Below are 16,087 nucleotides of genomic sequence, written 5' to 3' on the forward strand. Positions count from 1 at the left end.
GGAGTCTGGGTTGCTGGAGAGACGTTAGCTGCTCCAACTTACCACGTGGTGTTACAACTGAGCCCAATACATAACATAGGCCATTTAAGAACCTGGCACTGCAGGGATTGCAGAAATGTTCTTTATTGTACTATGAAGAACAACAGAATCTTGAAAGCCTACCGAAGCTTCTGCCTGTCCCAACTTAATACAAAACAAAATCAAGATAGGGAATGTTGAGGTTCTTTCTCATGTTTTCCTATGTCTCAGGACTGGGTACTCTTTCAACTAAACAGCTCTTCTATACCTTCCTCAAGTTTCACATTGCATTTCTTGTCAGCATGTTTTCTTACAGCATAGCCATACTTTGTCTTTCCTTCCCTCCCCAGGTTACAGTACTTTAGGCAAAATTCAGTGGATCCCCAGCTCTGCTGAATCAGCCTACCAGGGCCCTTAGTGACTGCTGCTAGTAAATTTAGTTGATGCCTTGATGCTCAATAAGCATATGTTAACTTCTGTTTATTAAATGGGAAACACCCCTGTGTTACTCCCCAGACACTGGCCTCTGTTGTGGAAGCGTTGCCCTTAACCAACATGGCAGAACTGCTTATCTCTGGACTCTGCTTAGCTGTGCTGGTACCAATCAAAGAAATCAACCACCGTTACCGTAGCCGGATGTGGGTTCCCATCCCAGGAGAGATTATCATGGCAAGTACTGACCCTTTACTCTACCAAATACAGCCATTGATGGCCATAAGTTGGGGAAACTCATTTCTTAACTTAACAAATGATGCGCACAGGGTTCATTGCTCCCTTTTTTTGTTTCTTGAGGTTATCAGTATATTTAGGTTATAAATATACATTACACACACACCCTACACACACACACACACACACACACACACACACACACACACACACACACACACAATAGAGGCCAAAGAAGTGATTGAAAGAACAGAAGAAGAGCATGTAGGTAGATCATTGTTCCAATAGTGGGTTTGTCAAGAAAAACCTGAGTGCTCTACTAAGGACTAAACTAGAAATGATGTTAAGCATTCCTTTGTATTGAACACATCATTTAAAAAAAAATAGAGAAGCAAACAAATAGCTATTCAAATATGTTTGGGTTCATCCTCATATCCACCTAACCATGACACAAATGTGGCCTCGAAGAGCTGTTGTGGTGCAGAGGCAGGCTAATTCTGCCCACAGCCAGGCCTTTGGTCCTCACCACTGATGGTTGACTCAGCCTTCCGTTCTTCTGAGGTTGGTAAAATGAGGAGCCAGATTGTTGGGGGGGTGTGTGTGTGCAATAGGCTGACTCTGTAAAAACTGCTTAGAGAGATCTGTAAAGCACTGTGAAGTGGTATATAAGTCAAAGTGCTATTGCTATTGAAGAAGTTTAAAGCCGTTGTTAGTTATTCCAGTTTTAAAGGGCTGTTTTCTGTCTTATTCTGACTCAGTTTGCCATTGACACACTGTAGCGTGCTTCATTCGCAATCTAGTTGCTAAGTTAATTGGGGATCGGAAGCTATTAATAGCCAGCCTCTCTTGTTGTGGACAGATCCACCAGTCACTGGAAACTGCCCCTCATTGCCATTTTGTCTTGGGCTGCAGGAGAGACTGAACACTGAAGTACCTGCCTTGAACACTGAAGTACCTGCCTTGACTCATGCTTTCTGCAGCATGTCAGGTCCTCTATAGACAACCTACAAATAAAGTTTAGCATATTTCTGAAAAAGTACTGAATTTGTACTTAAAAAACAGGGCTTGCACTGGTTTGAAAAAAAATATATGCTAGGAGTGTGCTGCATGGAGAATTGATTAAAACCAGGAAAGTTATCTTGGTTCTGTCAGCTATATGTTTGCTAGTTCTGTCACCACTGAGCACATTAAAGATTTTCCACTGCTTCTGTCAACTGTGGGTTTTCTACAGTTGTACTTTTGACTGGCTTTATCACAGTGGGAAGGGGTGGTGCCATTTTGCCTGCTCCATTCTCGATACAAGGCTGCCATCACCAGCTTCGAGGACTCAGTTGGACATACTGCCAGCACCGCCATTTTGTGGCAACATTATGCAGCACTTGCCCAACAGAAACACAAGTTACGTAATACTTGATCTTCTTTTCAAAGACATATACGCCAGCTATAGCTGACATAGAAAAAAAATCCTTAACTAAGTTCAGTATTCATCCCTATCACACTTAATAAATTCAGGCTTCAGTCTTGCAGCAAAATATATTTGAGAGATAGATCAATATATTTGGAGAGACTTGATTTTTCAGATCTCCAGATATTAACAGATGCAATCAATTTTTTTCAAAGATAATGGTGTTGTTGTTTTTCATAAAGATATTGTGGGTAACACTTCTTTTAATTATCTTATTTATTTGAATTCTTTGGATAGGTACTGCTTGCCACGGGAATCTGCTTTGCTTCCTCTCTGAATACCCACTATAATGTACAGATCGTTGGGCACCTCCCAGCAGGGTAAGATCATTTCCTATCTCCATTTCTCCCTATTTTGCACATTGGCTAAAGACAAGGGCACTGCCACTCTATTGGCATGGCATCAAAAATGCAACTTCCTGTCTTAGCCTGATGCTCTGGATTGGACCACACAGTGGTCAGCTTGGCCCTGGAGATGGATGATGGGGAGGGGCAATGAATGATCTTTTCCCCAGCACACAGTGATTCCTATTCCACCGTTCTTTCATGCAGGTTCCCACAGCCCCAGCTCCCAGCTCTGCATCTGCTGCCCCAAGTGTTGGGTGACACGGTGGCCCTCGCTTTTGTGGCCTATGCCATCTCAGTGTCGCTGGCCATGATCTACGCTGAGAAGTACCACTATGTCATTGACCCCAACCAGGTGTGTGCCCATCTTGGGAGCCTGGGTCTCCTCCTCCTTCCAGTCAAGGAGTTTGCCTAGCTGCCCATCCCCTTATGCTTGTCAACCTGTTTTAACTGCCTGTATCCTGAAGGATCTGGTTTTCCCAGAGTCCTTCTTCCTTGATGTATAACTTGACAGCTACCTTGAATTGGCTTCTGATTCTGACTTGAAGTTTCAGATTGACATCAGTGACAGACAGAATAGGAGCTACACAATTCTTGATTCTTTTTCACTGCACTTCAAGTAGTTGAAAAATATCTCACAAAGCCAGTGTGAGGCTAACACTCCCATTCTTAACCTTTTTAATTGTGCTCTTGCTCTGCACTTGGAAGCTTTCTTTTCAGAATTTGAAGTTCAGAGATGAACATTGTTGTAGAGGTTCCTGTAGTTGGGCTCTGCACTACTCTTTTTTTTCCAGCCATGCTTGAGGTCCTGTTGAAGGGAAAGCCATGGAAGTTTTCCATGCAGCATATTAAATGTTCCTCAAGTTGGAGATGTTTTCCCTAAGGTGCATTTTTGTGCACATTCACTTTAAACAGACTTTGGCTAAGCATTAGAGTAGACCTTTCAAAGCCAAACCTCACAATAGTCAATCCAGGACAATAAAAGCCAAGCCAGATTATAACCCCCAAATAGCTTTTCCAGTTGAGGAACACTGGAAACTATAATTCTCTGAGATTCTTACTATGATCCTGGTGAATTTCCAGTTTGTACAGAATTCTTTGGAAAGAGTGAGATTAATAATAAATCCAATTAAAACTGGGCTCTATTTGTGCCATAAAACAACCAGAGACCAACCGGCTCTTCTTCTCTGTTATCTCATAGGAACTTCTGGCTCACGGTGTTTCAAACCTAGTCTCCTCCCTCTTCACCTGTTTCCCCAATTCAGCCACTCTGGCTACAACTAACATTTTGGAGAGTGCTGGTGGACATACACAGGTACTTGGAGAACGCCTTATTTGGTACATTTCTTTTTGTTGCTGAAATATACCAGATACAAACAGCAGATTGCTTGAGATATTTAAAAAAAAAAGTTCAAAGCACCGAGTACATTTGCAAAAGCACGAAAGATGTTTGGTTTTGTTGTAGATGTGGATGTGGATGAGGTAGTAACAGTGGCTGGCCAACTTTTTTTTTCCTGCCAGGGCTTCTCTGTCTTCAAAGCTTGCCCCAAAAAGATTCATTAACTTGGAGATGAAGTTTCAGACACAAGCCTTTTCTAATTATTAATAGAAGATCTGATTATTGATTGGGTTATGAACTGCAGCTTTCAGCGAGAGGCACCAGTTCCTTTCACTATTGCCACATGTCCATGCTGGGGGGAAAAACACCTGTCTCTGATGAAGATGTATGGAGCTGAAGGTGAAGTGTGAATCTCTCAGCTTTGATACCTGATCAGCAAGATATACATTTAAGGAGCGCAGAACTGTACACGTATGGACACATGTTTTCAAAGTAAATAATCCTGTATTCAAGATTAAGCTGGATAACAATCCTAGTTTAGCTAGAGTTCTGTAATTTAGAAGTTGACAAATCCTTTAGGAATAAAAGATAGAAACGAGGGCCAAAAAACAAAGCAAAAAATTATTTACATTGGTTTGGACTGCTGTATAAATTTCTCTGAAGCAAGGACATGAGGGAGAGCAAGGAGAGTTTAGAACTTTAGATCCTTAGCCTTGGATCTGTGGCTTCTTCCTTCGTGACTTTGGTCCAGTCTATACCTTACCACATCCTCCTCCTACCTAATGTTGAGGTTTCTCCTATGGGAAAAAAATGATATCAGCAATTGGGGAAGAGAAAGAATTTTAACTATCTAAAATGCTTTTCTGGCAGTGTTAGAGGGAGAAAGCTGTCCCGTACTTTCTGGAGATGGCACTGGTAGTATGCTGGCTGGGGAGCCAAAGGATTGCCTTGTATTAACATAATGGCGATATATAGATTTGTTTATCTATTGGCTGCCACTACCTTTTGGGTACCCTTCGTCCAGTGCGCTCACACAGGGAGGGTCTTCTCAGGGTGCCGCCGGTAAAAGATTGCCGGTGGATAACACCCAGGGGGAGGGCCTTCTCTGTGGGTGCGCCTGCCCTCTGGAACCAGCTGCCCGTGGAGCTTAGGACCGCCCCTGACCTTCATTCATTCCGCTGGGACCTGAAGACCTGGCTCTTTGAGCTCTCCGGCCAAGGCTGAGAATTTTTAACTGGGGTTTTTATTTAAGGGATAATTTAATCTTTTTTAATTGTTTTTTAACTTTTGTATTTTGTACTGTTTGATTTTAAATACCCTGTAAACCGCCCTGAGTCCTTCGGGAAAGGGTGGTATATAAATTTAATTAAATTAAATTAAATTACTGTATGAATACAAAAAATTTGTTTTGTTTTGTTTGCACTTGGTTCCCAAGAAACCTACTGTCTTTCTTAAGACTGTCTGACTTTACCAGCTTTCCTTATCCACAGCTTTCTGGACTCTTCACCAGCGCCGTTGTCCTGATTGTGTTAATATGGATTGGACCACTCTTCCATTATTTACCAAAGGTGAGCTAGATGCAGGAATGGGCTGGCAAAACCCAAAGAATTATGTTCTTTTTTAAAAAAAAACTAATCCTCAAACAAGAATAATTTATGCATGTCTATTTTAAGTATTTGTTGTATGTATAATTTGGATAGCTTTGATAAATGAATGTAGACTGAGGCTGCTGGGTTTCTTTAATGGACATTTTATTTATTTGATTACTTTTGGTTAACCCTAAGCAGTGCTTAGCTATGGTAATTGCTAGTGAAGTTTCTCAAGAGGGCCATTGTGCCTTTAACAAGAAGCTTCCTCCTTGTGACCTTGGCCTTGCATTGCTGCCTTTTCAATGTAGCTCTGGAATTTCTAATCAACTGTTCCCTGATTGTCCTTCAGTCAATCAGTTCTTGGGCGTGGGTAGGTTGTAAGGACTGATTTCCTTCCAGTAATGTTTTTCTTTGAGAAATAGCACTGTTTCAGAATTTAAAAACCAAAAAAGGAAAACCAGAAAACTATTAGCAATTAAAACGATCATTTTCAGGAAATAGAATTCAGTGGAAATTTAGTAATGTTGCATCAACAAAAAACAGTTACATGAAACTAGAGCTATAAGAAATAAAGTATTGAAGTAAAACTACATATTTGGGGGGGATGCAGAATGAGGCTAGTTTTTTTAAAAAAAAATATACTAGGAGAATTTTAAGCATAGACATGGGATACGTTACCACCATTTAAATTTTGCATCCACTTGTAGAAAAACAGTCTTTTTTTGTAAAAATTTTATTAATTTTTTTCATACAAGTCAGTAGTACTTACTGTATTTAACAAACATTATCATTCACTAATACAAATTTAATTACTAATCCTTTATTCTTTTCTCTGGCCATTGATAAAATAAGTCCCAAGTTTGAAAGTTTTCTGCTTCTTCTTTTTCTTTCAATCCCAAAGTGAGTCTATCCTTTTCCGCACATTCTAATATTTTTTTAATTATTTCTTCCACTGGTGGTATTTCTTCATTTTTCCAGTATTGTGTGAATATGATTCTTGCCGCTGTTATCACATGTAAAATCAAATACTTTGTTTATCAATCTTTTTCTGGCATTATACCTAATAAAAAAGGTTCAGCTTTGAAATCTACAAGTTTTCCCAACATCTTTTCTAGCCAAGTATGTATTTTTGTCCAATACCTCTTTGCTTTAACACATGTCCACCATACGTGATAATAAGTACCTGACTTGTGTTTACATTTCCAACATTTAACTGACCTATTTTTGAACATTTTTGCTCATCTTGCTGGTGGCAAGTGCCATTTATAAAACATTTTATATAAGTTTTCTTTATAAGAAGTTGATGTTGTCAATTTATAATTTCTTTCCCACACGTTTTGCCATTTTTCTAATTCTATGTTATATCCAAAATTCTATGCCCATGTTATCATTGTTTCTTTAACTTGTTCATTTTCCATTTTCAAATTCAATAAAAAGTTATAGATTTTCTTAATTAGTTTCTCATCATAGGTTAATAATGTCTGGTCAAACAAGGTCTGCTCTTTATAAAATCTGTACAGTTTAACATCTGTATCGTATCTAACTTGCATTTATAAGTATGCCCACCATGATAGATCAATGCCTTGATTTTCCATCTCTTGATTAAATTTTAAATTCCCCTCAGAATTTAGAATATCTCTATATGTACATATTTTCTTGAAATTAACTAAGTTTGGATGTACAAATTCTTCCATTGTTGAAAGCCATTCTGGAATTTTCAATTATATTTTACATTTTATTTTTTCCCAGGTTAACAGTAATGTGTATCTTATATAGTGGTTTGAAAATACTTATGAATTTTATTTTTCCCATACCATAAGAAAGCGTGCCAACCAAGTTGTAAATCATGTCCCTTCAAATATAACAACCTTTTATTTCTAAGAGTTATCCATTCTTTTTATCCATGTTAATACAGATGCTTGATAATATAAAACCCACTCTGGCAAGCCAAAACTTCCATTTTCTTTAGCTTCTGGTAACATTTTCAATTTGATTCTAGCTTTCTTTCCTTGCCAAATAAATTTCAAAATTAGTGAGTTTAAATCTACAGAAAAAAATTGTCTAGTTTTATAGGTATCATTTGGAATAGAAACAATATTTTTGGTAATATATTCATTTTCACTGTGGCAATTCTTCCTAACATCGACAATTGCAAGTTTTTTCATTTTTCCAGGCCCAGTCTTATTTAGTTCAATAATTTTATATAGTTATCTTCTTTTATCATTGAACATCTTGCTGTTAAATATATTCCCAGGTATTTAATCTTTTTGACTATTTGTAGTTCTATTTTTTCTGACACTTTTTTTGTTTATCTGTGAGATTTTTTAACTATCACTTTAGGTTTTTCTCTGTTTATTTTCAGTCCTGCTATTTCTCCATATTGTTCTATATTTCCAATAATTTAGGAATCATCTCTAAAGATTCCTCTAGAATAAATACTTCCAGTAATGGTTTTCTTTGAGAAATAGCACTGTTTCAGAATTTAAAAACCAAAAAAAAGAAGACAGAAAACTATTAGTAATTAAAACTGTCATTTCCAGGAAATAGAAGCAAATTATTTAACGGTACATTCAGTGGAAATTCAGTAATATTGCATCAACAAAAAACAATTACATGAAACTAAAGCTACAAGAAATAAATTATTGAAGTACGGTAAATACATTTTTGGAGAGGCACTGGATGCAGAATGAGGGTAGTTTTTTCAAAAAAAATATACTAGAAGAATTTTAAGTAGAGACATAGGATATGTTACCACCATTTAAATTTTGCATCTACTTGTAGAAAAAAACTTAATGATGCTAAAATGGTACAGTATAGAAGCCCATTCTTACAGATACTAGTAGATTGATGTGGATATGGCAGCTCTTAAAAATCTAGTCTGGCACATGGTTAGACATACCTATCATTGGATTTGGATTTATCTTATGTGTAGCTTGTGTTGTACATATTCTGAAGCTTTGGTCCAAGAGGTAGCACTTCAATTTCTATACCAGGCAATTTAGAATGCCAAGACTGGCCTATTTTCCAAACACTGTTATCACCTGTGGTTACAATAATAAACCTATGTATGTTCATATTTACTAGGGATATGTTGGAACTGCTGTCTTTGAACTCTTTTATATGAGGTCCCCATCATTACATCATCCATTCTGGATGCTAGTGAATTCCTACTGTACTGCAACTTTAAAATACTTCTTAGCAGGAAAGAACATCTGGAACAGCTAATGAAGATACACAAGAAAATAGCAATGGGGGATCCTTTGATCAAGGGAAAGTCTACTCTCATTGAGGGAAAAGACAACAGGAGTAGTTATTCTAAAGATCTATGTTTTTAGACAGACACATTAAGTTATTTTAATAATAATAATAATAATAATAATAATAATAATAATAATAATAATAATAATAATAATAATAATATAAGTTGGAAGGGACCTTGGAGGTCATCTAGTCCAACCCCCTGCTCAGGCAGGAAACCCTATACCATTTCAGGCAAATGGCTGTCCAGTCTCTTCTTAAAAATCTCCAGTGTTGGAGCATTCACCACCTCTGGAGGCAGGTTGTTCCACTGGTTAATTGTTCTAACTGTCAGGAAGTTTCTCCTTAGTTCTAGGTTGCTTCTCTCCTTGACTAGTTTCCATCCGTTGCTTCTTGTCCTGCTTTCGGGTGCTTTGGAGAATATCTTGATTCCCTCTTCTTTGTGGTAGCCCCTGAGATATTGGAACACTGCTATCATGTTTTGTGGTTAAATGGATATTTTTTCTTCTCTATTTTCCCGTAATCATATTTTGGTTCCTTAAAATAATTTTCTATACTCCTGCTTACTGAAGTCTAGGTTCATAAGTACCATAAAACCACTGCAGCCAACATATCTATAAATCTGAAAATAAAAAAGGGAAGGAAATTTCTTACTTTTGTCCTAGGAAGGACCAAACCCACAATTCGTACTTGGTGGTAGCAACGTATTAATGTAGGAGGAAATTGCTGCACCAAGAAGACCCTGGATGGGATTGGGAAGGAAGATTTTTTTTTTTGGAGGTAAAAGAGGAGAGATAAGATTTGAGCAGGAGAGGACAGGTCCATCCCACTAGTCAATCTTGACCTGTTTTGAAAAGACAGGGTCTCTTTATGTGATTCCTGATTTTTTTTCTCATGTCAGGCTGTCCTAGCTTGTATCAACGTCACCAGTCTTCGACAGATGTTTCTGCAGTTCCGGGACTTACCTGAGTTGTGGAGGATCAGCCACGTGGACTTCGTAAGTGGCAGTAACATCTGGGAATCTCCTGACACCTAGCTATTAAAAATGAAGCCTTATACTGTAGATGTTCCTTCTCCTATAACTGTTATATAGGTGCTCAGCATGTGCATTTGGAATCTATTATTGCTGTTGTTATTAAACTGCATTTGTTATTTTGCCATTCTTTTAACTTATGAGGTGTGAAGACACTTCCTAATTTAAAGCTGTGATAGGCTGGAATTGGATGGTCTCCATTGAAATCCTTGGAACTTTCTGTGCTGCTTCGGAATTAGGTGGCTCTATTACTGTCTTTTCAATTCTCTTACAGGCTGTGTGGATGGTCACGTGGCTTTCCGTGGTTGTGCTTAGTGTGGACTTTGGCCTGGCAGTGGGGGTTGTGTTCTCCATGATGACTGTTGTATGCCGCACACAGAGGTAACTTCATAGTAGTGGTCCTTCCTTTGCTACGTTCTCATGCTGAATGCTGGATTAAAGCCCAGCTGTTGGGATGCAAGATCCTCTTGTTAAGTGTGCCAAAAAGATCATTCTTGAAAGGGGATCATAATAATTGAGGCGGATTTTCTGCCCCACCTCTTGTCGTCAACCATAGGCCTAGGCTAAGTCCTCCTTGGTTTCCAAGCATCCATGTAAATATGGAGAGTATCCTTTAAGACTGTATCCTTTTAAAATGCTATCTCTTCCTTGTCCCCAAGGGCCACCAAAATATTATCTGCATGTTTCTTGGGCAAAGGCTATTCTATACATATGTTGTATATAGCATGTTTATATGTACCCTTTTTTGAGAGCAGGCAACAGAATTTCATTTTTAATGTGTGCCAGTTTGCCCACAGTAAAAAAAAAATGACAATAAAGGTTATCTATCTATTTTACTCTGCATTTATTTGTTTGTTTGTTTGTTTTATAGGGCTGAATGCTCTGTGCTGGGCAGAGCAGCTGATACAGAAATCTACAAGCCCATCAAGTACAATAGCAAGGTAAAAGTGGTGATAATTGTTCCTACTTACCTGGCTCTTTGAACTGAACAGGACCAATTCCTGTGCTGATATGTGTAGAGGCTGCCTTAATAATAGGATCATCTTGCTTTGGGAACAAGATAAGGTTGTTTTATTCTTAACGAAGGAGGGGGGGAACCTCTTTGAATGAGAACAGGTTGTTATAATGTTCCAATTCTAGAAGTTCAGAGATCTTCCAGAAATATAATTTTATTGCATAGAACTTAACAAGAACATATAATTTTTAAGGAAGAAGGATGCTTGTGCTAGAGTGGAGACTCTGAAATCTAGTCTGTAATAGGAGCATAGCAAAGATTGATGATGATGATGTTATCCATTTAATCACGTCCAATTCTTGGTGATTGTGTGGGCCAGGTCTCTCCACATCTTCTGATCTTGCACTGCTTCTTTGAGTTTTTCTATGCTCTGACTAGTGTCAGCTTTGATGGCATCCAGCTATCATTTTCATCGGTGGCCTGGTTTCCTTTTACCGCTAACTCTTCCCAATATACTTGCTTTCTCCAATGAATTTCCTCGCATGACATGCCCAGCCAAGATTAATTTGCATTAATTAATTTGCACAACATGGCAATTATTAATTCCCTACAATTTGTACCCTTTAGAAATGTTGGGTTGTATCCTCAAATTTCTCTTCATTTGTTCCTGTGGGTAGCTCCCTGCTCACAGTTGTCTATGGATGTTGGGATTTGTAGCCTAAATTATTTCGTAGGTGTAAGACTGGGGAAGTCTGCCATAACCCTTTCCTAAACCCAGTGAACATGCATTCATAAATTCTATGATTATATGCTTCCATTCCATTTGTTCTGTTTCTTCTTCTTAGTGCTTTGAGATCCCAGGTGTGAAGATCTTAAGTTACCAGGCCCCCATCTATTATGGGAACCGGAGTTTTTTTAGAGATATTGTCAGCAAACTTGTGGGGCTGCAACAAGACTGCGAACAGTCTGAGGATCCACCGTTTAACAGCAGGATAAAAATGGACATCACTACAGTGGTAAGACTCCTGGTAAAAGATTGGAGTAATGGTGGGGAGACCAAGTATTGTGAGTTCAGTTTAAAACAAATCAAGTTCATCCAAATGTTACTCCAGCCAGGTGGTGAAGTGTTCACGAAAGTAAAAGTTAGCTAAAGGAAGAGATACTATTTTAAGATCTTTTTTTTTTAACTGAATACCTGATCCTGGAGTTTTGGATGACTTCAAGCTTGATGATGTTAAGCTAAAGTGCTTTTATTCCATCTGCATTCAGAGAGATTAGATTAGATTAGGTTTAGATTAGATTAGATTTTAGAGGTCCATGATATTTATTAATGACTTTTATTGATATCATTTTAAAGCTGATGCTAAGCTTCTTCTTTTGTCAAGACTGTATTGGATTATAATTATTATTAAAAAGCAAACATATATTACAATGTCTTCTATCTCATCTGAGACAACTAGACTGATTCTGGTGCTCAGAACTGGTTGTACACCATGGGCAGTTCTGCCATTCAGCCCAGAGGAACAGCCAGAGTCAGGGGTATTTTCAGATGGTCAAAAAAATCAAAATGGTGGCCATATCTCTTTGATCGAACCCCCACTTTTTCTACATGCATTATGACATATGTAAAAAAGAATGGGTTTTGATTACAGAATTATGGGCACATTTACTCAATTATAAGAGAGTGAATTCTGTACAGTAGCTCTTATATATGTGGAGATCTAAGTGGGGCATAAGTCAAGATGTTGCTATCTTTCACCCTGCGGGGTAAGTCAAAGCAGCTGCTCTAGTTAAACTGAATATGAGGGGTGGTTTTCTATGATAACTAGATTCCCACCCAACAATGTTCAAAAGATCCTTGGTGGAAAACAGTCACATCGTATGAATAACTGCCTCTGGCCCCCTATTACAGGGGTCTTCAAACTTGTCCCTTTTATGATTTGTGGACTTCAACTCCCAGAATTCCTCGGCCAGGCATGCTGGCCGAAGAATTCTGGGAGTTGAAGTCCACAAGTCATAAAAGGGACAAGTTTGAAGACTCTTGGCCCATTAGATGTAAAATGGCCTAGGTCAATTCTTTCAGTTTGTAAATAGAAATTAATTGTTGGGTTTTCCTCTTTTTCTTTAGGACAGCACTGTTTGTGTCTTGGAAAAGAAGCTTAGCTCAGGTAATCAAAGGTTAATTCCATTTTGTTCTTAGGCAATTTTCTTGTGTAAATATACATGCTAAACCCCATGGTGGAAAATCCCTAATTTTGTGCTTCCAGAGTTGTTGAATTTCAATTCCCATCCAGCTGGGGGTTATGCCAATTGAAGTCCACCCCATGTGGGAATACTAGGGTGAACTCTGTGCTTGTATGCAGTTATTAGACATGGCTTGTTAGGCTAATTCTCTTCTATGCCGCCTGTTTTACAGAAGAAATGTATGCGTGGGTCCAGAATTTCATTTTAGTCTTTGCTGGTGCAAAACCATCTAGAGAACAAAGTGCTCCTGGACGAGTGCAGGGTAGCCTATGGCAGCTGTTAGGCTGAATCTGTGGAGCTGCAGTGGTTGAGTGTGGTTGATATGGGTTCTGTCTTATCTGCTTATACAGGCTTAGATGTACAGGCTGTGATTTTTGACTGCAGTGGAATATCCTTTGTGGATTCATCTGGTGCACGGCTCCTTATCCAGGTATCAAAAGTCAAAAATTTGTGTTTGTGTCTGTGTAGTGGGGAATAAGGATTGAAAAATAGTAAGGCTGGAGAAGTACAAGCATCAAAATCAGTGAATGTTGAGATTAAATCAAGGTTAAAACTCAGACTATCTCTCCAGATAAACTTTCCTTAACTGGAGCCCAAGGGATCTACCACACTCAGAACAGTACTTGCTGATCTCCAAAAATTAAAAGCACAGATGTATCTTGGCCCCTTCCCTTTTCAATCTTTATATTAATTCCTTGATTGATATTCTGCATAACCCGGACTTCCCTCCTCCCAAATTAGCACAATGGAAAATACCAATACTTCCATATGCTGATGATGCCGCTATTATTTCACAAACCCCTATTGGACTCAAGAGAGCTATTTCAGCAACATTAAAATACTGTAGACAAAATAATCTGATCCTCAATTTCAAAAATTGAACATCCTAGTTTTTCCTAAAAGAGCTATTTAATACTTTTGGAAGGTAAGGTAAAGGTAAAGGTTCCCCCGCACGTGCGTGCTAGTCGTTTCCGACTCTAGGGGCCGGTGCTCATCTCCGTTTCAAAGCCGAAGAGCCAGCGCTTGTCCGAGGACGTCTCCGTGGTCATGTGGCCGGCATGACTAGATGCCAAAGGCGCACGGAACGCTGTTACCTTCCCACCGTAGTGGTCCCTATTTTTCTACTTGCATTTTGACGTGCTTTCGAACTGCTAGGTTGGCAGAAGCTGGGACGAGTAACAGGCGCTCACTCTGCTATGCGGCACTTGGGATTCGACCCGCCAAACTGCCGACCTTCTGAATGGGTCAATACATTCAAGTACCTTGGAGTGTTTTTTTCCGTATTTATTTATTTATTTTATTTATTTTATTAAATTTATATACCGCCCTATTCCTGGGGGACTCAGGGCGGTGTACAGGGAAGATTAAAACAAACATACAAAAATTAAAATCAGATTAAAACAATTAATTAAATAAAGTCCCCAAAATTTAAAACTAAAGCCTAATAAAAATTAAAACTCCTCAGCCTGGGCCAGACAGCTCAAAGAGCCAAGTTTTCAGGTCCCTGTGGAATGAGCGAAGGTCGGGGGCAGTCCTAAGTTCCATGGGGAGCTGGTTCCATAGGGCCGGTACGCCCACAGAGAACGCTCTTCCCCTGGGAATAACCCGCCAGCATTCCCTAACCGGCAGTATCCTGAGAAGGCCCTCCCTGTGGGAGCACACGGGATGAAGGGAGCTTGATGCTGGCAGCAGGTGTTCTCTCAGATAACCTGGACCCAAGCCATTTAGGGCTTTATAGGTCATCACCACCACCTTGAATCTCACCCGAAGGGCAACCGGAAGCAATGCAGCTCACGGAGTAGAGGTGTTACATGGGAGTATCGGGAAGCCCCCATCACAACTCGCGCGGTCGCATTCTGCACCAGTTGAAGCCTCCGAGTGGTCCTCAAGGGCAGCCCCATGTAGAGAGCGTTGCAGTAGTCTAAACGGGAGGTCACGAGCGCATGAGTGACTGTGTGTAGGGCATCTCGGTCCAGATAGGGTCGCAACTGGCGCACCAGGCGAACCTGGGCAAAAGCCCCCCTGGTCACGGCTCCTATGTGATCTTCAAAATTGAGCCGTGAATTGAGGAGGATGCCCAAGTTGCGAGCCCTATCAATGGGGGGTAACACCTCACCCCCCATCGTTAACGATGGAATAGCCTGGGTAACCCGAGATGCCGGTATGCACAGCCACTCAGTCTTGGCAGGATTGAGACGAAGCCTGTTTCTCCCCATCCAGACCCGGACCGCCTCCAGGCAACAGGACATCACGGCGAGGGCATCGCTGGGTTGGTTTGGGGTGAAGAAGAAAAGTTGGGTATCATCAGCATACTGATGATACCCAACCCCGAAACCATGAATGATCTCGCCCAGCAGCTTCATATAGATGTTGAACAGGAGGGGACAGAGAACCGACCCCTGAGGAACTCCACAAATGAGAGGCCTCGGGGCGGACCTCTACCCTCCTGTCAACACCGACTGCGAGCGGCCCAGGAGATAGGAGAAGAAACTCTGCAAAACAGTGCCTCCCACTCCCAACCCCCTGAGACGCCGCAGTAGGATACCATGGTCGATGGTATCGAAAGCCGCTGAGAGATCTAATAGGACTAGGACAGAGGAACAACCCCTGTCCCGAGCCCACCAGAGATCATTCACCAGCACGACCAATGCCGTCTCCACACCAATGCTGTGCCCGGGCCTGAAACCCGATTGGTACTGTTCCAGATAATCAGCTTCATCCAGGAACAGAGGAAGCTGATGCGCCACCACATTCTCAACAACCTTCGCCAAAAAGCACACAAACAGCTGCCCCTAGTATAACAGACTCCTTATAATAGACCATGGGGTGGAACACAATGTCACCCCCTTGTGCCAAAATTAATAAAAGATCATTGTGCATCAGGATCTTGGCCATTAGATTGGTGCTACAGTATACCTGCAATGGCTGAAAAACCTCACGTAAGCTTCTTTACAAATGTTTCCTTGCCTTTTAGGTGTGTGTGGAATGTCAAAAAGCCGGCATGCAGATACATTTGTCTGCCTGTAATGGTGAGTGAAGTAAGAAGTGCTATCAATCTTCCTATTATTTTAGTTCACTGTTCCTCAGCCTAATGGCCTTCAGAGGCTTTAGACTAGAACTTCAATGGTCTCTAGTTGGAATCCATTATGGGATCTTTAATTCAAAGATAGTAT

At 40.0% G+C, this 16,087-nt stretch overlaps 1 protein-coding gene across 1 annotated transcript in view; it reads left to right on the forward strand.

Moving 5' to 3' along the window:
• The window catches only part of LOC310636669 (solute carrier family 26 member 10-like), a gene marked incomplete at its 5' end in the record, with an annotated part of 32,210 nt that overhangs the window by 11,305 nt on the left and 4,818 nt on the right, over positions 1-16,087 (forward strand). The window contains 12 exons of the mRNA XM_083356683.1: positions 535-687; positions 2,390-2,472; positions 2,704-2,851; positions 3,698-3,811; positions 5,326-5,403; positions 9,584-9,679; positions 9,990-10,096; positions 10,587-10,656; positions 11,516-11,686; positions 12,799-12,838; positions 13,265-13,344; positions 15,889-15,943. Coding sequence (XP_083212809.1) covers positions 535-687; positions 2,390-2,472; positions 2,704-2,851; positions 3,698-3,811; positions 5,326-5,403; positions 9,584-9,679; positions 9,990-10,096; positions 10,587-10,656; positions 11,516-11,686; positions 12,799-12,838; positions 13,265-13,344; positions 15,889-15,943 — 1,195 coding nt within the window. The remainder of the gene's footprint in view (positions 1-534; positions 688-2,389; positions 2,473-2,703; positions 2,852-3,697; positions 3,812-5,325; positions 5,404-9,583; positions 9,680-9,989; positions 10,097-10,586; positions 10,657-11,515; positions 11,687-12,798; positions 12,839-13,264; positions 13,345-15,888; positions 15,944-16,087) is intronic.

This window comes from Vipera ursinii (genome assembly GCF_947247035.1).
Source record: "Vipera ursinii genome assembly, chromosome: 2".
Classification (NCBI taxonomy): Eukaryota; Metazoa; Chordata; class Lepidosauria; order Squamata; family Viperidae; genus Vipera; species Vipera ursinii.